General features: G+C 37.8%; 1 protein-coding gene and 1 long non-coding RNA gene across 2 annotated transcripts in view; both read right to left on the bottom strand.

The window, feature by feature from the left end:
- Positions 1-10013: 10013 nt before the first annotated feature.
- On the bottom strand, positions 10014-12813 carry LOC110453296. Its single transcript, XR_002463278.1, has 2 exons — positions 11759-12813; positions 10014-11287 (listed from the first exon to the last, which is right to left on the bottom strand). It is a non-coding gene; the product is annotated as an uncharacterized LOC110453296 (long non-coding RNA).
- A 1568-nt stretch (positions 12814-14381) lies between these two features.
- The window catches only part of LOC110453297 (oxygen-dependent coproporphyrinogen-III oxidase-like), a 46040-nt gene continuing 36952 nt past the window's right edge, over positions 14382-23469 (bottom strand). Inside the window, exons 12-14 of the mRNA XM_021502184.1 lie at positions 20919-20998; positions 18588-18717; positions 14382-15715 (exon numbers count right to left, since the gene is read on the bottom strand). Coding sequence (XP_021357859.1) covers positions 15629-15715; positions 18588-18717; positions 20919-20998 — 297 coding nt within the window. The 3' untranslated portion in view covers positions 14382-15628. The remainder of the gene's footprint in view (positions 15716-18587; positions 18718-20918; positions 20999-23469) is intronic.

Raw genomic sequence — 23469 nt, forward strand, 5'->3', positions numbered from 1 at the left:
ACCAAACCCCTTCCAATCATCAGTCCATCATACCAAACCCCTTCCAATCATCAGTCCATCATACCAAACCCCTTCCAATCATCAGTCCATCATACCAAACCCCTTCCAATCATCAGTCCATCATACCAAACCCCTTCCAATCATCAGTCCATCATACCAAACCCCTTCCAATCATCAGTCCATCATACCAAACCCCTTCCAATCATCAGTCCATCATACCAAACCCCTTCCAATCATCAGTCCATCATACCAAACCCCTTCCAATCATCAGTCCATCATACCAAACCCCTTCCAATCATCAGTCCATCATACCAAACCCCTTCCAATCATCAGTCCATCATACCAAACCCCTTCCAATCATCAGTCCATCATACCAAACCCCTTCCAATCATCAGTCCATCATACCAAACCCCTTCCAATCATCAGTCCATCATACCAAACCCCTTCCAATCATCAGTCCATCATACCAAACCCCTTCCAATCATCAGTCCATCATACCAAACCCCTTCCAATCATCAGTCCATCATACCAAACCCCTTCCAATCATCAGTCCATCATACCAAACCCCTTCCAATCATCAGTCCATCATACCAAACCCCTTCCAATCATCAGTCCATCATACCAAACCCCTTCCAATCATCAGTCCATCATACCAAACCCCTTCCAATCATCAGTCCATCATACCAAACCCCTTCCAATCATCAGTCCATCATACCAAACCCCTTCCAATCATCAGTCCATCATACCAAACCCCTTCCAATCATCAGTCCATCATACCAAACCCCTTCCAATCATCAGTCCATCATACCAAACCCCTTCCAATCATCAGTCCATCATACCAAACCCCTTCCAATCATCAGTCCATCATACCAAACCCCTTCCAATCATCAGTCCATCATACCAAACCCCTTCCAATCATCAGTCCATCATACCAAACCCCTTCCAATCATCAGTCCATCATACCAAACCCCTTCCAATCATCAGTCCATCATACCAAACCCCTTCCAATCATCAGTCCATCATACCAAACCCCTTCCAATCATCAGTCCATCGTACCAAACTCCTTCCAATCATCAGTCCATCATACCAAACCCCTTCCAATCGTCAGTCCATCATACCAAACTCCTTCAAATCATCAGTCCATCGTACCAAACCCCTTCATATCGTCAGTCCATCATACCAAACTCCTTCCAATCGTCAGTCCATCATACCAAACCCCTTCCAATCGTCAGTCCATCATACCAAACTCCTTCCAATCATCAGTCCATCATACCAAACCCCTTCATATTGTCAGTCCATCATACCAAACTCCTTCCAATTGCAGTCTATCATACCAAACCCCTCCCAATCATCAGTCCATCATACCAAACCCCTTCATATTGTCAGCCCATCATACCAAACTCCTTCTAATCGTCAGTCCATCGTACCAAACCCCTTCATATCGTCAGTCCACCATACCAAACCCCTTCCAATTGTCAGTCTTTTAACACACCAAACTCCTTCTAATCATCAGTCCATCATACCAAACTCCTTCTAATCGTCAGTCCATTGTACCAAACTCCTTCCAATCATCAGTCCATCATACCAAACTCCTTCCAATCATCAGTCTATCATACCAAACCCCTTCCAATCATCAGTCCATCGTACCAAACCCCTTCCAATCATCAGTCCATCGTACCAAACCCATTCCAATCATCAGTCCATCATACCAAACTCCTTCCAATCATCATTCCATCATACCAAACTCCTTCCAATTGTCAGTCGATTGTTTCATTTACTCATTCCAATCATCTTTCAATCGTACCAAACTCCTTCCAATCGTCAGTCCATCGTACCAAACTCCTTCCAATTGTCAGTCTGTTGTATGAAACTTCTACCATTTGTCAGTCCATGATACAAAAGTTCCACCAATCTTCAATCTATAATACCAAACTTTTACCAATTTTCAGTCCATTGTAGCAAACTTCTACCAATCCTGGGGTTGTCATACCAACTCTACCAATCAAAGAGCTGTAATAAGCTAGTGTCATCAACTTGACACAGCTTTGAGATATAATTTGAGGATTGACAAAGTTATAGTTTTTTGTCCTGTTGGAATATCTGTTTATATCATTAGTAATGATGACAATAGCATTACAATTTTGAGAAAGAAATTGTCTGTCTTGTGATGTAATTACGATTAGAAGAGCGACTGTGCGCCTGTGATAAGGTCCCATTATTTAAGCATTAGAGACTCTATTCCGGACATGAAAACACAATAAAACGGAATTCTAATACACGCAAACTACACGTTTAATCAATATACGGGCATCACGTTTCTGGTTTTGTATGCAGCCATTTATACAGACTCTATATAAATTGCACAAATAGCAATATTTCAATCATCAATACTGGTAATTAAGTTTCAAAAACTTCATTTTACCAAATAATTCAAATATTTTCTGCAACAGATTAGATGTTTATAGAGAAAGGAAAGCTTGGTTTTTATGTAAATTTGAATACATGGTGCAAAGCATCCCCATCCCTATGATAATTTGTCTCGTATATATATGAATGTCTCACAAGAAGCAACATTTTGGCTTCTTAAGAAGACGTAAATCTCAGATTACATAAACGGGCATACATTTATAAATTTCCTGTCTTTTTCAACTTTATTCAGTTTTTTGGCATTGAACTTTTATACTAGATCTTATTTCCATTTAATTGACTTTGTTGCCAACATTCAATTGTTTTTTATTGTTTTTTGTTTTCATCCGTCTTAAGTGTACTATGGAGGTCCAAAAACTTGGTATGATAATCCTTTGTACTGACTTTATCAGGAAATAAAATATAACTCTAGAGCACTGACTGAGAGCGGACTTCAAGTTTGATGCAATACAACAATCAGGTCCAGTGGAGAGGACCTATAAAGCGTCCTGTACTGGAAACTTACTCTAAGTAACTCTAAGTAACTGACTTCAGGTGTATTCTAGCATACTTGCCAATTTGTTTTAATTTCCATGGGGGGATTACGTGTACTCAGAATTAAAAACATAAATACAATGTGTGTATGTACACCATAGGGCAAAATAACACTATAAAATTGCATCATTTGATCTATTCTTTCAGGTGAAATCATCAGATCTTAGAAAACAGGATTCGCTCAGCAAACTCACTGGTTAGAAGTGCTAAATTTTAAGGTCCAAAATCGTGAGTCTCCCTCCTAAATAAGAAGAGTTGGCAAGTATGATTCTAGAGGTCCTCAACACTTGGTATTGCATTCTGGAAGTCCACAACTGATGGTGCTGTACGTCTCAATGTATTGGAAGGTTGATAATTCCAGGTAAAGACTTCAAGTGTTCCATGGAGGTCCGCAATACTTTGTATTAACTTTGTATTTGTATTATGCTGGTCCACAACATTTTGCAACGCCTTCATAAGGATTACACCGGTCCACAACCATTGCTGCTGATTACAAGTGTATTGAGATGTGCACAGACATCCATGCTGGCTTGTGATGTATTTGGAGATCTATGGATGGAAGGATTTATGACTGTACATGTAAAGAAAATAACAGCCTTTACCACAGACTAACCTACACCCAGGAGCTAGGTTAGTCACCACTTTGACCTATAATTATGTTTGGTACGAGACGATTTATTGTCCAGTTGAGTAAAGCGACTTGCATCTGGTTCTGCTCAATATTTTGTACTCATATTCTATCTGGGATTTCCCTAGTATGTACTAGTATTCATAAATGATAATAAAACAGGTGTCACTCACCATACCAATAGTTTTGCCTCATTACCTTCTTCAATAGCAAAAGTAAATTTAAAGTCAGTAGAAACGGTTCTATGGACACTATTTATTAGATATTATATATTGAAATTTTCTGTTTCATAATTCTGAGAAATGTTGAAATTTTTGCTGGCACATATTCCTAGTGATCGAAGGCGGTCAGATTCCTGAAACTGTCAATGTTGATTAAACCTCTGGTGTGACGAAAGTGTTAGTCAGGTTCTATATGGTCATATAAACATATGATATCAGGTTAACTATCACTTGTTTGTTGAGACAGTTGTCTCCCTTGACATATGACTGTGACCTGACAACATAAAACCAGATGTAGCATCTGAAGAATGTTAAGAGTACATGTGTTCTATCTGTATGTGTAATATACAATTAGCAGCATCTTCAACCAATTTTAAGAGACCACCACAAACAATGTGACCAATGTCTGTATATCATATAAAATTTCTTGCTACCACCTTGAAACTTATCATTTTAACACTTCAATGATACGGTTCTTTCATTATATTTCTACTCACTATTTTACTGAACAAGGTTGTTAATCTGCTGGTGGACTATCAGTCCCAATGTTGGCAGTAAACTTGAAATTGGAATTAATTCTGTCATGGTTTAAAGGAAATAATATTTTACTAATACATAATCTGTCGTAGCCAAAGTGGTTTATTTGTAATATTATAAAGGGTTCTATTTGTAATATTAAAAAAGGTTTTATTTGTAATATTATAAAGGGTTCTATTTGTAATATTAAAAAAGGTTTTATTTGTAATATTATAAAGGGTTTTATTTGTAATATTATAAAGGGTTCTATTTGTAATATTATAAAAGGTTTTATTTGTAATATTATAAAGGGTTCTATTTGCAACTTTCCCCTTTTTCTGTATTTGTAAATATGTTTCGGAACAGTTTAGACATGAATTTTTAATCTTTTGACAGGGCCGCGGTGGCCAAGTGGTTAAGGCATCTGAAAATCTGCTTCCACTAGCTCTCCACAATTGGTTAGCGGTTTCGAGGTCTATGTGGGGCAGTCGCCAGGTACTGGCTGTAGGTCAATGGTTTTTCTCTGGGGAACTCCGGCTTTCCTCCACCTCCAAAACCTGGCACGTCCTTAAATGACCCTAGCTGTCAATAGGACGTAAAACACAAACAAACCAACAAAAACAAAAAATCTTTTGACATTTAGTACCACTGAAGAGTCTTAAATGGAACCATCAGGCCATATGGTACTGCACAAATGTTAACTCTGTTAGGCATTCTGTGCTGATTTTTCATTGTTGTTAAAGAGTGATGAGATAAATTCCCTTATATCCTTATTCAGATTCCCATTTCACCAGATCTCCTAATAAAAAACAAATGTTGGAGAGTGATTCCCATTTCACCAGATCTCCTGATAAGACAAATGATGGGGAGTGATTCTCATTTCACCAGATCTCCTGAAAAAGACAAATGATGGGAAAATGATTCCCATTTCACCAGATCTCCTGATTAAGACAAATGTTGGGGAGTGATTCCCGCTTCACCAGATCTCCTGATAAGACAAATGATGGGGAGTGATTCCCCTTTCACCAGATCCCCTGATTAAGACAAATGTTGGAGAGTGATTCCCCTTTCACCAGATCTCCTGATAAAGACAAATGTTGGAGAGTGATTCCCATCTCACCAGATCTCCTGATAAAGACAAATTTTGGAGGGGGATTCCCATTTCCCCAGATCTCCTGATGAAGACAAATGTTTGAGAGTGATTCCCATTTCACCAGATCTCCTGATAAAGACAAATGCTGAAAGGTGATTCTCATTTCATGAGATCTGCTGACAATTAAGACAAGAGTTGTATTCCCATTTCACCAGTTGTCCTGATAATAATACACCTGTTTGTAGTGAGTGTTTCCCCTTTTACCACGACAAAAGCAAGTGTTTAAAAGCAAGGTATTTCTATTTAACTACACCAGCTTAGACAAAGGCAGATTTTTAATGTATGATTCTCAGATAAAATATTGATTCTAACAATAACACAGTAAATGTTTTTTTCATATTGTGGATGCGCTTGTTAATGTATATATTTACATTTGCATGGCATTGTCACTATATAGCCTCTTTGAAAGCTTTGTCGTTGATGGGACTTTAATTACCATGCATCACGAGACACAATTCCAAGCGTATTAATACAACACTGACCAGAACTACAATATCCAATATAAATAAACATGACGGCTGCTGAAATATCGCTTGGCATTGTGAGATTTGATAATGTCATTGTAAATGTATGTGCATAATAAAAAATAAAATAAAAAACACTTTTAANGGAAACAATTTTAACGCTCATGCAACTTGAAATATCGTCTGTTATACTGCACTGATCAACAGGGGTTCGTTACAAATGTCTGAAATACACATATTCTATAGACCTACTGACACATATGTTACAGACCTACTGATATGAGTCACAGCACACATAAACATTTCAGACATTTGTAACAAACCTGTGCTCCGTTGCAAGATCACTCACTTCAAACGCAACAGTTTCACGCGTCTCCCATCCACCATTCCTCAGTTTCTGACGACATGTCAAATAACGAGGCTGTTATAGAATCTACCGACTGTTGTCAAGTTCCCATACAATAAACAAATACATTCACGCCTGGATTCTTCACAAAATGAGCTAAGAGAAAAGTTTGAATTAACTTCCAAAAATAACTCCCTCGTGGAGGGCAAGGTCAGATTTACGGTGTTCATTGTATTTGTCCATGCGCGAAATTTGTTCCGGGAAAAACCGAAACAATTTCAAATCTAACTTTCAGCTCAGAGTTCTAATGATAAACTTAAATCACTCTATAGACATACCATATGCAATTGTATTGATACTGAATTGTGGAATAAAATTGAAGAGTTTGTTAAAATTTCAAAGTACTACTTTGTTTGCCAATCAGCACGCAACAATACGCTGTTCAAACTATTGAACGAAATTGTGTGAACTGTCGATAAGGCAGGCATTTTTAATTTTAAATATAAATTATAAGTTAAAAAAGAACATAAAGAGGCAGAAAAAATGTAAATATAAGTATTGAACTGTTTTTGTATGGTATTTATGATCTATTTGAATGACACAGCTTTGCAAGCACACAACTCATAATGCGCTAGCGCGCATTATCATGTTTGCTTGCAAAGCTGTGTCATTCAAATAGATCATAAATACCATACAAACACAGTTCAATGCTTAAATGTATTGGACTATAACACAGACAGCCGTATTTCTCCTGGCCTTTTTTGGTTGATGACCTTAACCTTGCTCTTAAAATCAATATAAACCATTTTTGCACATCTACATATCGCAGCATATCACCATGTGAGATTTCAAAAAGACTGCTCCGAGATAAGGACCATTTAACCCCATGGTCCATTTTTGGTAACAGTGACCTTGATCTTGACATAAGAAAATGTTTAACTCCTATTGCACATCTACAAATCACAAATTGTATGTCAAATTTAAATAGATTAGTTTTTTGGATTCTGAGATGACGGACGGACTAACAGATGGACACTGTAATAACTACAGGGCATTTGGATCTCCAATGCAGGACCCTTAAATCTGTATTGGAATATCGTAAAGTTAGTAAGAGAATTCCTAGTTGGTACAAGATAAGATAAGTTGGTATGCTGTGAGCTCTATATTACCTCCCCCCACAGGTCAGGGTCTATATCACAGATGAACTGGTATTAACTGTGTTTTCAGTGTGTTTAATCAAAAGAAAATTCAAAACGTTCTAGCTGTGGCGCAAGCTTCCTCAGGTTAAATTTACCTTCCCTTCCTACTCTTCCTGATCTATTTGCAGTTTTTGAAAAACCATAAAAAGTACTCTAAGCCTTAAACTCTGCATTACAAGCAATTTCATATACCATTTGTTGAAAGTAAAATTTAACAATCAAGTCATAAAAGCCTTACCTCATGTGGAAACTTAATTTCCTTCTCATAACATAAAATTTTACAACAGAATTTAACGACTTCAAACTAGATCATAAAAGTTAAGTAAAGGAATTCTATTGCATCCCCTGCTGCTTTAGTTATTTTTATGATATTCACAAATGTGCACAACCTTGCATCACTTTGGTGAGTGTAAAGCACGTCAGGGGTTTGGTTGTGTCAACACAGTGCAGTGTTATGTGCCTGTATAAGACGTGACAACTCCCTTAATGTCAACGTAGTGCAGTGTTGTGTAGGTGTACTGTGACGCGACAACTCCCTTAATGTCAACGTAGTGCAGTGTTATGTAGGTGTACAGTGATGCGACAACTCCCTAAACACACATAAACAGTTCTGCAACTGTACTCCAGCAAACCACACTTATGCCTCAAAAAATGGCCTACAGTAGACCTTCTCACAGTAAATGTCACCCTACTTAACCTACAATCTCTTTACGTAAGAAATGTTAGTATAGTTTCAAACAGCTACACGTGTTAACCAACATGGTAAAGTTGTAGATGTTGGTAAACAGCTGTAGATGTTGTTAAATATCTGTATATGTTGGTAAGTAGCTGTAGATGTTGGTAAATAGCTGAAGATGTTGGTAAGTAGATGTATATGTTGGTAAATAGCTGTAGATGTTGGTAAACAGCTGTAGATGTTGTTAAATAGCTGTAGATGTTGGTAAGTAGCTGTAGATGTTGGTAAATAGCTGTAGATGTTGGTAAATAGCTGTAGATGTTGGTAAGTAGCTGTAGATGTTGGTAAATAGCTGTAGATGTTGTTAAGTAGCTGTAGATGTTGGTAAATAGCTGTAGATGTTGGTAAGTAGCTGTAGATGTTGGTAAGTAGCTGTAGATGTTGGTAAATAGCTGTAGATGTTTGTAAATAGCTGTAGATGTTGCTAAGTAGCTGTAGATGTTAGTAAGTAGTTGTAGCTGTTTGTAAATAGCTGTATATATTTGTAAATATCTGTTGATGTTGGTAAATAGCTGTACATGCTGATAAATAGCTGTGGATATTGGTAAATAGCTGTACATGTTGGTAAATAGCTGTGGATGATGGAAGTAGCTGTAGATGTTGGTAAATAGCTGTAGATGTTGTTAAGTAGCTGTAGATGTTGGTAAGTAGCTGTAGATGTTGGTAAATAGTTGTAGATGTTGGTAAGTAGCTGTAGATGTTGGTAAGTGGCTGTAGATGTTGGTAAGTAGCTGTAGATGTTGGTTAATAGCTGTAGATGTTAGTCAGTAGCTGTTTATGTTGGTAAGTGGCTGTAGATGTTGGTAAGTAGCTGTAGATGTTGGTAAATAGCTGTAGATGTTGGTAAGTAGCTGTAGATGTTTGTAAATAGCTGTAGATGTTGCTAAGTAGCTGTAGATGTTAGTAAGTAGTTGTAGCTGTTTGTAAATAGCTGTATATGTTTGTAAATATCTGTTGATGTTGGTAAATAGCTGTACATGTTGATAAATAGCTGTGGATGTTGGTAAATAGCTGTACATGTTGGTAAATAGCTGTGGATGATGGAAGTAGCTGTAGATGTTGGTAAACAGCTGTTAAAGTCATTAGCTTCGGTAAAACTCGACTTCTACAGGAATTCTTGGATGTGGAATATATTTGTTTGACTTCAGTTCAACCCCAATGCATGAGAATCCTGGAAACATTAACTTAGTTATGAATGTCCTGAAATCATTTAATGAGTGGTTTTAATTGTTTTCTCTAAGATATACATTTTTATGCATATATCTCTCAAAAATGAAGATTTGTGTGAACTTGATGATATTAGTTTCCTTTGATATTTAAAAATTGTAATGGTTACAGGTCTTCATTTTTCTTTGAAATTACAACTTGTAGAGATATTTAATCATTGGCATGCCAAAACTTCAAATAGTAGAGACTTTTTTAGCAGGCTAAGATAAAGGTCATTATCATCATGTTCTATGATTGATCAGTAAAGGATTAGATACCCTGTAATAGGTGAGCCGTCATTGCCTCATCACCGGTAGTGTATGATACAGTCTGGAAAATAAGTCCTGGAACATCAGCCAATCAGAATTGAGGAAGTGTCTGTAATATCATCAAAAATTTAAACTTCATTTTATTTTTACGTTAATAAACCAACTGATTAGGTTCATATTTTAGAGAGTTAATGACATTTTTTTAAGAAAATAATAACCAGGAAAAGATGAGTAAAAATCAATACTGATGATGTTTCAAAACAATACCCAATCAAGATGTGACTTAGTCCATTAACAACAAACAGGGTGTCATATAACATTCATCATTATATATCTTTTAATATAACACTTATACATATCTTTCCAGTCTGTACAGGAACAGACAGATACAGAGGTCAGAGGGTGCAATACACATCCAGAGCCCTAATGGGCATGTATTGCTCACCTGTTATTCAATCTGTTGAAAAACACATTTCACATTTATGACCTTCAAAATGAGTCAAGGTCAAATTTATTGAAGCAAATTTGATGGCATACAAGCTATCACTACCAGCAAAATATCATAACTCCACTCCTTATATCTTACTGATTCGACCTTCAAAGTTGGTAAAGGTTATTTATTTGAATAAATATCTTTCACACCAGCATGCTTAATGCTTAACATCTTCAGAAGATTCTGTTTGAAGATTTTAACACATTCCATCTCTGACCTTGAAATAGGATCAATGTCACATATTTTACTGTCTTCCATTCCTTCTAGACTTTAGGAATGTTTTTAAATAAGCCATTTGAAGATATTTTTCATGATATCTCTTTAATCAGTCTCATGTGACCTTGAAACTGAGGGAAGGTCATTTATTTGCAAAAAGTGTTTATTTTCAAGCCAAATATCGTAACACTTTATGGACCTTTTAAAGAATCTGTTTGAGTTGTTATTATATAGGCCATATATCATGTTCCTTGACATTTTGTTAATCAGAAGTTGTTTAATGATTTTGACACATTTTACCTCTTTCAAAGTGGATCAGGTAACTCATCGGAACAAAAGTGGTAGCCCCTAACATCTACATGCTGAAGGCCTGGTATGACTCTAGGTCTCTCAGCCATTCTGAAGAAGTTGCTTAAATGTGATATAGAGAGTGAGAAAATGTTTTTTTCACAAATTTTATAGCTCTCTGCCGAAGGATGCTACAAAACGTGTACAATTACCATGCATCTCTTGATAATAATAAAGATTTATGTTAGACAACAGACTCCCCACCACAGTATAAACTCCATACCAGGTGACCTTATAGTATTAAGTGTAAAATACAGTATAAAATCTTAAATCAATGAAAAAAAATTGTCAAAATTTCATTAACTTTGAAATATTAAAATGTCATGCATGATTAGTAGAACATAACAACAAACACAGACAAGTAATTAACATGACTTGTGTGCCCCAGAACCTCACCGAGTCAACTGTAGTCACTGGGTACAAACATAGACAAGTAATTAACATGACTAGTGTGTCGCTGAACCTCACCAAGTCAACTGTAGTCACTGGGTACAAACATACTCAAGTAACATGACTAGTGTGTCCCAGAACCTCACCGAGTCAATAACATAGACAATTAACATGACTAGTGTGTCCCAGAACCTCGCCGAGTCAACTGTAGTCACTGGGTACAAACAAAGACAAGTAATTAACATGACTAGTGTGTCCCAGAACCTCAACAAGTCAACTGTAGTCACTGGGTACAAACATACTCAAGTAACATGACTAGTGTGTCCCAGAACCTCACCTAGTCAACTGTAGTGACTGGGTACAAACATAGACAAGTAACTAACATGACTAGTGTGTCGCTGAGCCTCACCAAGTCAACTGTAGTCACTGGGTACAAACATACTCAAGTAACATGACTAGTGTGTCCCAGAACCTCACCGAGTCCACTGTAGTGACTGGGTACAAACATAGACAAGTAACTAACATGACTAGTGTGTCGCTGAGCCTCACCAAGTCAACTGTAGTCACTGGGTACAAACATAGACAATTAACATGACTAGTGTGTCCCAGAACCTCACCGAGTCAACTGTAGTGACTGGGTACAAACATAGACAAGTAATTAACATGACTAGTGTGTCGCTGAACCTCACCAAGTCAACTGTAGTCACTGGGTACAAACCTCCCTGACAACTCTAGTCACTGGGTACAAACCTCCCTGAAAACTGTAGTTACTGGGTACAAATCTCCCAGACAAATTAATAACTGGGTACAAACCTCCCTGACAACTGTAGTCACTGGGTACAAACCTACCTCACAACTGTAGTCACTGGTTACAAATCTCTCAGACAACTGTAGTCACTGGGTACAAATCTCCCAGACAAATTAATAACAGGGTACAAGTCTCCCGACAACTGTAGTCACTGGATACAAATCTCCCAGACAATTGTAGTCACTGGTTACAAATCTCCCAGACAACTGTAGTCACTGGGTAAAAATCTCCCTGAGAACTGTAGTCACTGGGTACAAATATCCAAGACAACTATAATCTCTGGGTACAAGTCTCCAGACAACTGTAGTCACTTGGTACAAATCTCCCAGACAACTCTAGTCAATAGATACAAATGTCCTAGACAACTATAGTCACTGGGTACAAGTTTCACAGACAACTATAGTCACTGGATACAAGTCTCTTAGGCAACTATAGTCACTGGATACAAGTCTCCAAAACAATTATAGTCACTGGATACAAGTCTCCCAGACAACTATAGTCACTGGATACAAATCTCCCTGACAACTATAGTCACTGGATACAAGTCTCCTAGACAACTTTAGTCACTCGATACAAGGCTCCCCGACAACTATAAACACTGGATACAAATCTCCCTGACAACTATAGTCACTGGATACAAGTCTCCTAGACAACTATAGTAACTCGATACAAGTCTCCAGACAACTATAGTCACTGGATACAAATGTCCTAGACAACTATAGTTACTGGGTACAAGTCTCCAGACAACTGTAGTCACTAGAAACAAGTCTCCAGACAACTGTAGTCACTAGATACAAGTATCCAGACAACTATAGTCACTGGGTACAAGTCTCCAGACAACTGTAGTCACTTGGTACAAATCTCCCAGACAACTCTAGTCAATAGATACAAATGTCCTAGACAACTATAGTTACGGAGTACAATTCTCCAGACAACTATAGTCACTGGGAACAAGTCCCCAGACAACTATAGTCACTGGATGCAAATGTCCTAGAAAACTATAGTTACTGGGTACAAGTCTCCAGACAAATGTAGTCACTAGATACAAGTCTCCAGACAGCTGTAGTCACTAGATACAAGTCTCCAGACAACTATAGTCACTGGGGAGAAGTCTCCAGACAACTATAGGCACTGGGTACAAGTCTCAAGACAACTGTAGTCACTGGGTACAAATCTCCCAGACAACTCTAGTCAATAGATACAAATGTCCTAGACAACTATAGTAACTCGATACAAGTCTCCAGACAAATGTAGTCACTAGATACAATTCTGGGGACAACTATAGTCACTGGGGAGAAGTCTCCAGACAACTATTGTCACTGGGTACAAGTCCCCAGACAACTGTAGTCAGTAGATACAAGTCTCCAGTCATCTATAGTTAGTGGGTACAAGTCTCCAGACAACCCTCGTTACTGGGTACAAGTCCCCAGTCAACTATAGTTACTGGGTCCAAGTCTCCAGACAAATGTAGTCACTAGATACAATTCTGGGGACAACTATAGTCACTGGGGACAAGTCTCCAGACAACTCTAGTTACTGGGTACAAGTCCCCAGTCAACTATAGTTACTGGGTACAAGTCTCCAGACAACTATAGTCACTGGATATAAGTCTCCAGACAACTGTAGTCACTAGATACAATTCTCCAGACAACTATAGTCACTGGGTACAAGTCTCCAGACAACTATAGTCACTGGGTAAAAGTCTCCAGACAACTATAGTTACTGGGTACAAGCCTCCAGACAACTATAGTCACTGGGTAAAAGTCTCCAGACAACTATAGTTACTGGGTACAAGCCTCCAGACAACTATAGTCACTGGGTAAAAGTCTCCAGACAACTATAGTTACTGGGTACAGGTCTCCAGACAACTGTATTCACTAGATACAAGTCTCTAGACAACTATAGTTACTGGGTACAAGTCTCCAGACAACTGTAGCCACTAGATAAAAGTCTCCAGACAACTATAGTTACTGGGTACAAGTCTCCAGACAACTGTATTCACTAGATACAAGTCTCCAGACAACTATAGTCACTGAGTACAAGTCTCCAGACAACTATAGTCACTGGGTACAAGTCTCCAGACAACTATAGTCACTGGATACAAGTCTCCAGACGACTATAGTCACTAGATACAAGTCTCCAGACAACTATAGTCACTGGATACAAGTCTCCAGACAACTATAGTCACTGGAAACAAGTCCCCAGACAACTCTAGTCACTAGATACAAGTCTCCAGACAACTATAGTCACTGGGTACAAGTCTCAAGACAACTGTAGTCACTAGATACAATTCTCCAGAGACAACTATAGTCACTGGCTCCAAATATCCCAGACATCTATAGTCACTGAGTACAAGGATACAAGTCTCTTAGGCAACTATGGTCACTGGATACAAGTCTCCGGACAACTGTAGTCACTAGATACAATTCTCCAGACAACTGTAGTCACAAGATACAAATATCCCAGACAACTATAGCCACTGGATATAAATCTCCCAGACAACTATAGTCACTGGGTACAAATATCCCAGACATCTATAGTCACTGGGTACAAATCTCCCTGACAACTATAGTCACAGGATACAAATGTCCTAAACAACTACAGTAACTGGGTACAAATCTCCCAGACATCTATAGTCACTGGTTACAAATCTCCAAGACAAATGTATTCACCGGTGAAAGTCTCACAGAAAAACTATAGGCACTGGATACAAGCCTCCCAGACAACTATAGTCACTGGATACAAGTCTCCTAGACAACTGTAGTCACAGGATACAAATCTCTCAGACAACTGTGTTCACAGGATACAAATCTCCCAGACAACTATAGTCACTCAATACAAGTCTCCTAGACAACTATAGTCACTCGATACAAGTCTCCCAGATAACTATAGTCACTGGATACAAGTCTCCCTGACAACTATAGTCACATGTGACAAAATGACTTGGTGAGCTTTTGGGATGAAGGGATTAGAAGTAGAACACAATTTGATATAAAAATATACTAACATTACTCCTGTGTCCATTTTTAGGTCTCTTTCTATGCATTTCAATTTTGCTTGCAACTTCCGGAAATAGTTCACATTCAAATGCTACATCTTAACAAAAATATAAAGCTTCTTTTCCTGGTATACCAATCACATGTCCACCACTGGTTAAGTTATATACTGGTTTCCATGGTTACAGCTCTGTAAGAATCTACATAGCATACTATACTACAAAAACAAGAGTTCCAAAACAGTCCATCTGTAAAACTTCTCCCAATCTTCTTTTAACAAAAAGCTCTGATTAAATATTTAATTAATTGTCCATCACACATTTTCTAATCACTTTTTCAAAATCATCATTCATAGTTTATTCAAATCACTTTAGACACATGACAATAACATGCTTGTCAGGCAATCATCATCTTCTCATTCGCTGGGTTCCATGGCATTTAATTTATTGGTTGTCAAGCTCAATTATCTGTTCCTATGATGACAAATCCATACTAAGCCCAGGCATATCTAATCAACTGCATATGTACTGCCATTGGTTGGGTCCCGTTATGATGACAATTAATCTATGCACTCTCATCCTGGCTCTCAGTTTCGATAGCAACTAATCTTTGTTCCAAGGACAAACATCATAGAAAAGTCATTCAATTTCCTGTAAGACAGATGAACTAATTTGTGGGTCAGACCCAGTCCTGTGGGTTTTTGAGAACATTCAGTAGCTCTTCTTCCTTGGAGCCTGCACTGGGGGAGTGGCAGTATTCCCATTTCTGTAACATACAGAGAGGATAGCATTATTACAGAAACACAAGAGATATGCCCTCAATATTTCAGAAATGGTGCATTTTACAAAATAAAATAAAGGACGAACAGTGGAAAATAAATAGGGCATGTTATCTTAATATACCACTCCCAAGAACATATACCCTACACAAAGTAGAGAACAAAATCACACAACTCCCCCAATACAAAAACCCTACATTAAGTCACATAGCTCTCCCAATACATAAACCCTACACAAAGTCATACAACTCCCCCAATACATAAACCCTACACAAAGTCATGCAACTCCCCCAATACATCAACACTACACAAAGTAGAGAACAAAATTACACAACTCCCCCAATACATAAGCCCTACACAAAAAGTCACTCAAATCCCCCAATACATAAACCCTACATAAAGTAACGCAACTCCCCCAATACATAAACTCTACACAAAGTTACACAACTCCCCCAATACATAAGCCCTACACAAAAAGTCACTCAAATCCCCCAATACATAAACCCTACATAAAGTCACAAAACATTCCCACATACATAAACCCTACACAAGGTTACACAACTCCCCTAATACATAAACTTTAAATAATGTCACACAACTCCTCCAACACATAAACCCTACACACTGATATATAACTCCCCCAATGCGTAAACCCTAAACAGAAAGCCACACAACTCTCTCAATACCTAAACCCTAAACACAAAGTCACTCAAATCCCCCAACACATAAACCCTACACAAAGTCATGCAACTCCCCCAATACATCAACACTACACAAAGTAGAGAACAAAGTCACAAAACGCCCCCAATACAAAAACCCTACAGTAAGTCACATAGCTCTCCCAATACATAAACCCTCCACAAAGAGATACAACTCCCCCAATACATCAACACTACACAAAGTAGAGAACAAAGTCACAAAACTCCCCCAAAACAAAAACCCTACACACTGTTATATAACTCCCCCAATGCGTAAACCCTAAACAGAAAGACACACAACTCTCTCAATACCTAAACCCTAAACACAAAGTCACTCAAATCCCCCAATACATAAACCCTACATAAAGTCACAAAACATTCCCACATACATAAACCCTACACAAGGTTACACAACTCCTCCAATACATAAACCCTACACAATGTTATATAACTCCCCCAATAAATGAACACTACATAAAGCCATACAACTCCCCCAATACATAAACTCTACACAAAGTTACACATCTCCCCCAATACATAAACCCTACACAATGTTATATAACTCCCCCAATACATAAACCCTACACGAGGTTACACAACTCCCCTAATACATAAACTTTAAATAATGTCACACAACTCCTCCAACACATAAACCCTACACAAAGTCATGCAACTCCCCCAATACATCAACACTACACAAAGTAGAGAACAAAGTCACAAAACGCCCCTAATACAAAAACCCTACACACCGTTATATAACTCCCCCAATACATAAGCCCTACACAAAAAGTCACTCAAATCCCCCAATACATAAACCCTACATAAAGTCACAAAACATTCCCACATACATAAACCCTACACAAGGTTACACAACTCCCCTAATACATAAACTTTAAATAATGTCACACAACTCCTCCAACACATAAACCCTACACAAAGTCTTACAACTCCCCCAATACATCAACCCTAAACAGAAAGTCACACAACACTCCCAATACATAAACCCTACACGAGGTTACACAACTCCCCTAATACATAAACTTTAAATAATGTCACACAACTCCTCCAACACATAAACCCTACACAAAGTCATGCAACTCCCCCAATACATCAACACTACACAAAGTAGAGAACAAAATTACACAACTCCCCCAATACATAAACTTTACATAATGTCACACAACTCCTCCAATACATAAACCCTACACACTGTTATATAACTCCCCCAATGCGTAAACCCTAAACAGAAAGTCACACAACTCTCTCAATACCTAAACCCTAAACACAAAGTCACTCAAATCCCCCAACACATAAACCCTACATAAAGTCACACAACTACTACAATACATAAACCCTACACATTGTTATATAACTCCCCCAATACATAAACCCTACATAAAGTAACGCAACTCCCCCAATACATAAACCCTACATAAAGTCACAAAACATTCCCACATACATAAACCCTACACAAGGTTACACAACTCCCCCAATACATAAACTTTACATAATGTCACACAACTCCTCCAATACATAAACCCTACACAAAGTCATACAACTCCCCCAATACATCAACCCTACACAAAGTAGAGAACAAAGTCACAAAACTCCCCCAATACAAAAACCCTACACACTGTTATATAACTCCCCCAATACATCAACCCTAAACAGAAAGTCACACAACACTCCCAATACATAAACCCTACACAATGTTATATAACTCCCCCAATAAATGAACACTACATAAAGCCATACAACTCCCCCAATACATAAACCCTTCACAAGGTCACACAACACCCCTAATACATAAACTTTACATAATGTCACACAACTCCCCCAATACATAAACCCTACACATTGTTATATAACTCCCCCAATACATAAACCCTACACAAAAAGTCACTCAAATCCCCCAATACATAAACCCTACACAAGGTTACACAACTCCTCCAATACATAAACCCCACACAAAGTCACACAACTCCCCCATTACATAAACCCTACACAAAGTCACACAACTCCCCCAATACATTAACCCTTCAAAAAATTTCAGAACTACCCTAATACATAAGCTCTACACCAAGTTATATAGCTCCCCTTGAAGATAAACCTTACAGAAATTCATACAACTCCCCTCTCCTGTGTTTTAATCAATACTTACTGCGTGGAGAGGTAGGGACATGAGTATACTTTCAAATCTTGCTCCAGGAGTCATCAGCCCAAACTTTGTCCCTCGGTCATAGATAAGGTTGAATTCCACATACCGCCCTCTCCTCAACAGCTGCCATTGCCTATAGTTTTCAAATGCAGGGTTTTATATGGCAAAAGGGAGATTACTCTAGCAATCTAAACTTATCAAACAGTTGATTCATAAGCCACTAAAAACCTACCTGCTTACAACTTCCTTAATTTAAAGTAAGTTACCTAGCTAACATTTTGATAGAAAATTCATTGAAGAATATATTATTAATTAAGTAATTCTGTCTTTTCAATTATTCATACAATTACTGATAAGTAAAGTTAACTCTGTTCAAAATTCAACATGCGCAAATATGGATCAAGGAGAAACTACAAAAGAAATTTACGAAAGATAAGAACAGTACTGCTTTAGGATGAACAATGAATGTGTTACAGACCCTGTATGGACAAAAGGCAAATTGAACAGCCCACCAACTGATGATGGTGAGCTAAAAATTAAGAATTTTCAGGTATATGTGAGGCAGAAACCTGTTTCCTCATGTCGACATGAAATTTTAAAAGGAGTTCAGATGAGAGTAGTCATGGAGAAGGGTACTATAAGCAGATACTCTGCTACGGAATTCAGCCAACCAATAACTTCTTTGTGGCTTTGATTCCATTCATCTTCTGTAGGCCTACTACATGTGATGGTGTAAGGGGCATAACTCTTTCAGACTTTATTTTGTAGAAGTCTGTAGGACTTCTGTCTACAGACTTCTGTTTGGCTGATTTCTTTAATTTCCTTCCAAATGGTTTGACCAGTTGAACTAGAGTTGTTCAATTATGAAATACAGACAAGGGACGGATTGATTTAGTGTAGCTTTCTGGTAAGCCTAATCAAAGACATTCAAGGCCTGCGTTAACATTTGCAGGTTGGTCAGGCTTCATCTGAACCTGATTGCCCACATACCGGTAAACAACAGGCCCTAGGTGACAGTGCAAGATGCACAATACTCCCAAACTTGACCTAACATTCCGTCTGTGCAACTGGCAGGATATTTAGAGCAATTCTATATCTCTATTAATAATCCTCACAATTTGGCCCTTTAGCCAATGTAAACCATTGTGACAATGAAAGTGTTGCACTTGTGTAATCAATACCATTTGATCCATATTTCCTGATAGATAACAGCTTTATTTCATCAATTGAGATAAATACTTTTTTGAGAATTTTGACAAGAGGGCCTGCATCGCTCACCTGGTATTAATCTCACAATTGTAACCTTAAAAATGAACTAAAATAAAGCTACAGGCAAAATATCAGTGTCTTGACTTCAGAAGAACCTGTTAAACGATTAAAATACATTTGACCCCTGTGACCTTGAAAGTCAAACATGGACATTTAAATTTGAACAAACTTCATAGCCCTTCCTACCAGAATGCAACTTGCCAAATATCACCACCTTAACCTTTTGTTTATTGAGAAGATGACTTTTAAAGATGTATGCACTATGGACCAGATGTGAAAGTTTGTCAAGGTCAATTCAGAAGAAGTCATTTAAAGATTTCAACATATTTGACCCCTGTGACCTTGAATATGGGCAAAAGTCATTAATTTGAACAAACTTTGTAACCCTTCATGCCAACATCCTTCTGGCCAAATATCATCACCCTGCACCTTTTGGTTATACAAAAGAAGTTGATTAAAAGTTTTTAAGACAATATACCCCTTTGACCTTGAATATGAGTGAAGGTCATTTGTTTGAACAAACTTGGTAGCCCTTTATCCAAGTATGCTACTGGCCAAATATCAACACGACAGACATTTTGGTTATTTAGAAGAAATTGTTTTAAAATTTCTAATATATTTGACCCCTGTGACCTTGAATATAAGGGAGGGTCATTCATTTAAACAAACTTGGTAGCCCTTCATCCCAGCATGCTACTGGCCAAATATCATCATCCTGGGCCTTCTGGTTATCAGAAGAAGTTATTTAAAGATTTCAACATATTTGACCCCTTGTGACCTTGAAAATGGACAAAGATCATTCATTTGAACAAACTTGGTAGCCCTTCATCCCAGCATGCTACTGACCAAATATTATTAGCCTGGGCCTCTTGGTTATTCAGAAGAAGTTGTTGAAGTAAAAAGTTGACGACGGACGGACAGACGACGGATGACGGACGACAGACGCCGGACGCCGCACCTTTGGGCCAGGTGAGCTAAAAAAACAATTGATGGCAGATGCTGAGCTAAAACATACAAGATTACATAGATCTTTAACTTCAAATAAAAATCTGAAAAAACTCTCACCTGTCTGCATACGAGTATCCATCATTTCTGTGTTTGTTTACAATGGGCAGGTAGGAAGGCAGCACAGCTTCGGCACAGCTCTGTAAAGAAATGTTATAAAAATAATATAACAATGGTAACACAGCGTCAGTACAGAGGTAAACAATGTAACTAACCCATACAATGGGTATACAACCTCAGCACAGAGGTCGACAATATAACTAATCTATACAATGAGTACACTACCTCAGTAAAGAGGTCACCAATGTAACTATTATATACAATGGGTACACAACCTCAGTACAGAAGTCGACAATTTAACTAATCTATACAATAGGTATACAACCTCAGTACAGAGGTCACCAATGAAACTATTATATACAATGAGTACACAACCTCAGTACAGAGGTCACCAATGTAGCTAATCTATACAATAGGTACACAACCTCTGTACAGAGGTCACCAATGTAACTATTGTATACAATGAGTATACAACCTCAGTACAGAGGTCACCAATGGAACTAATCTATACAATAGATACACAACCTCAGTACAGAGGTCACCAATGTAGCTAATCTATACAATAGGTACACAACCTCTGTACAGAGGTCACCAATGTAACTATTGTATACAAGGAGTACGCGACCTCAGTACAGAGGTCGACAATGTAACTAATCTATACAATAAGTACACAACCTCAGTACAGAGGTCGACAATGTAACTATTATATACAATGGGTTAACAACCTCAGTACAGAGGTCAACAATGTAACTAATCTATACAATAGGAATACAACCTCAGCACAGAGGTCACCAATGTAACTATTATATACAATGGGCACACAACCTCAGTACAGAGGTCAACAATATAACAAATCTTTACAATGGGTACACAACCTCAGTACAAAGGTCACCAATGTAACTATTGTATACAATGAGTACACAACCTCAGTACAGAGGTCAAAAATGAAACTAATCTATACAATGAGTACACAACCTCATTACAGAGGTCAACAATGTAACTAATCTATACAATAGGAATACAACCTCAGCACAGAGGTCACCAATGTAACTATTATATACAACGAGTACACAACCTCAGTACAGAGGTCGACAATGTAACTAATCTATACAATAAGTACACAACCTCAGTACAGAGGTCGACAATGTAACTATTATATGCAATGAGAACTCAACCTCAGTACAGAGGTCACCAATGTAACTAGTGTATACAATGAGTACACAACCTCAATACAGAGGCCACCAATGTAACTAATCTATACAATAGATACACAACCTCAGTACAGAGGTCAACAATGTAACTTATCTATACAATGAGTACACAACCTCAGTACAGAGGTCAACAATGCACAGAGGTCGACAATATAACTAATCTATACAATGAGTACACTACCTCAGTAAAGAGGTCACCAAGGTAACTATTATATACAATGGGTACACAACCTGAGTACAGAAGTCGACAATTTAACTAATCTATACAATACGTATACAACCTCAGTACAGAGGTCACCAATGTAACTATTGTATACAATGAGTACACGACCTCAGTACAGAGGTCGACAATGTAACTAATCTATACAATAAGTACACAACCTCAGTACAGAGGTCGACAATGTAACTATTATATACAATGGGTTAACAACCTCAGTACAGAGGTCAACAATGTAACTAATCCATACAATGAGTACACAACCTCAGTACAGAGGTCGACAATGTAACTATTATATACAATGAGTACACAAGCTCAGTACAGAGGTCAGCAATGTAACTAATCTATACAATGAGTACACAACCCCAGTACAGAGGTCACCAATGTAACTAATCTATCCAATGAGTACACAACCTCAGTACAGAGGTCAACACTGTAACTAATCTATACAATGAGTACACAACCCCAGTACAGAGGTCACCAATGTAACTAATCTATCCAATGAGTACACAACCTCAGTACAGAGGTCAACACTGTAACTAATCTATACAATGAGTACACAACCCCAGTACAGAGGTCACCAATGTAACTAATCTATCCAATGAGTACACAACCTCAGTACAGAGGTCAAAAATGTAACTAATCTATACAATGAGTACACAACCTCATTACAGAGGTCAACAATGTAACTAATCTATACAATAGGTATACAACCTCAGCACAGAGGTCACCAATGTAACTATTATATACAATGGGTACACAACCTCAGTACAGAGGTCAACAATATAACAAATCTTTACAATGGGTACACAACCTCAGTACAAAGGTCACCAATGTAACTATTGTATACAATGAGTATACAACCTCAGTACAGAGGTCACCAATGTAACTATTATATACAATGGGTACAAAACCTCAGTACAGAGGTCACCAATGTTACTAATCTATAAAATAGGTATACAACCTCAGTACAGAGGTCACCAATGTAACTATTATATACAATGGGTACAAAACCTCAGTACAGAGGTCACCAATGTTACTAATCTATACAATAGGTATACAACCTCAGTACAGAGGTCGACAATGTAACTATTATATACAATGGGTTCACAACCTCAGTACA

This window comes from Mizuhopecten yessoensis, unplaced genomic scaffold (genome assembly GCF_002113885.1).
Source record: "Mizuhopecten yessoensis strain PY_sf001 unplaced genomic scaffold, ASM211388v2 scaffold7251, whole genome shotgun sequence".
In the NCBI taxonomy this organism is placed as follows: domain Eukaryota; kingdom Metazoa; phylum Mollusca; class Bivalvia; order Pectinida; family Pectinidae; genus Mizuhopecten; species Mizuhopecten yessoensis.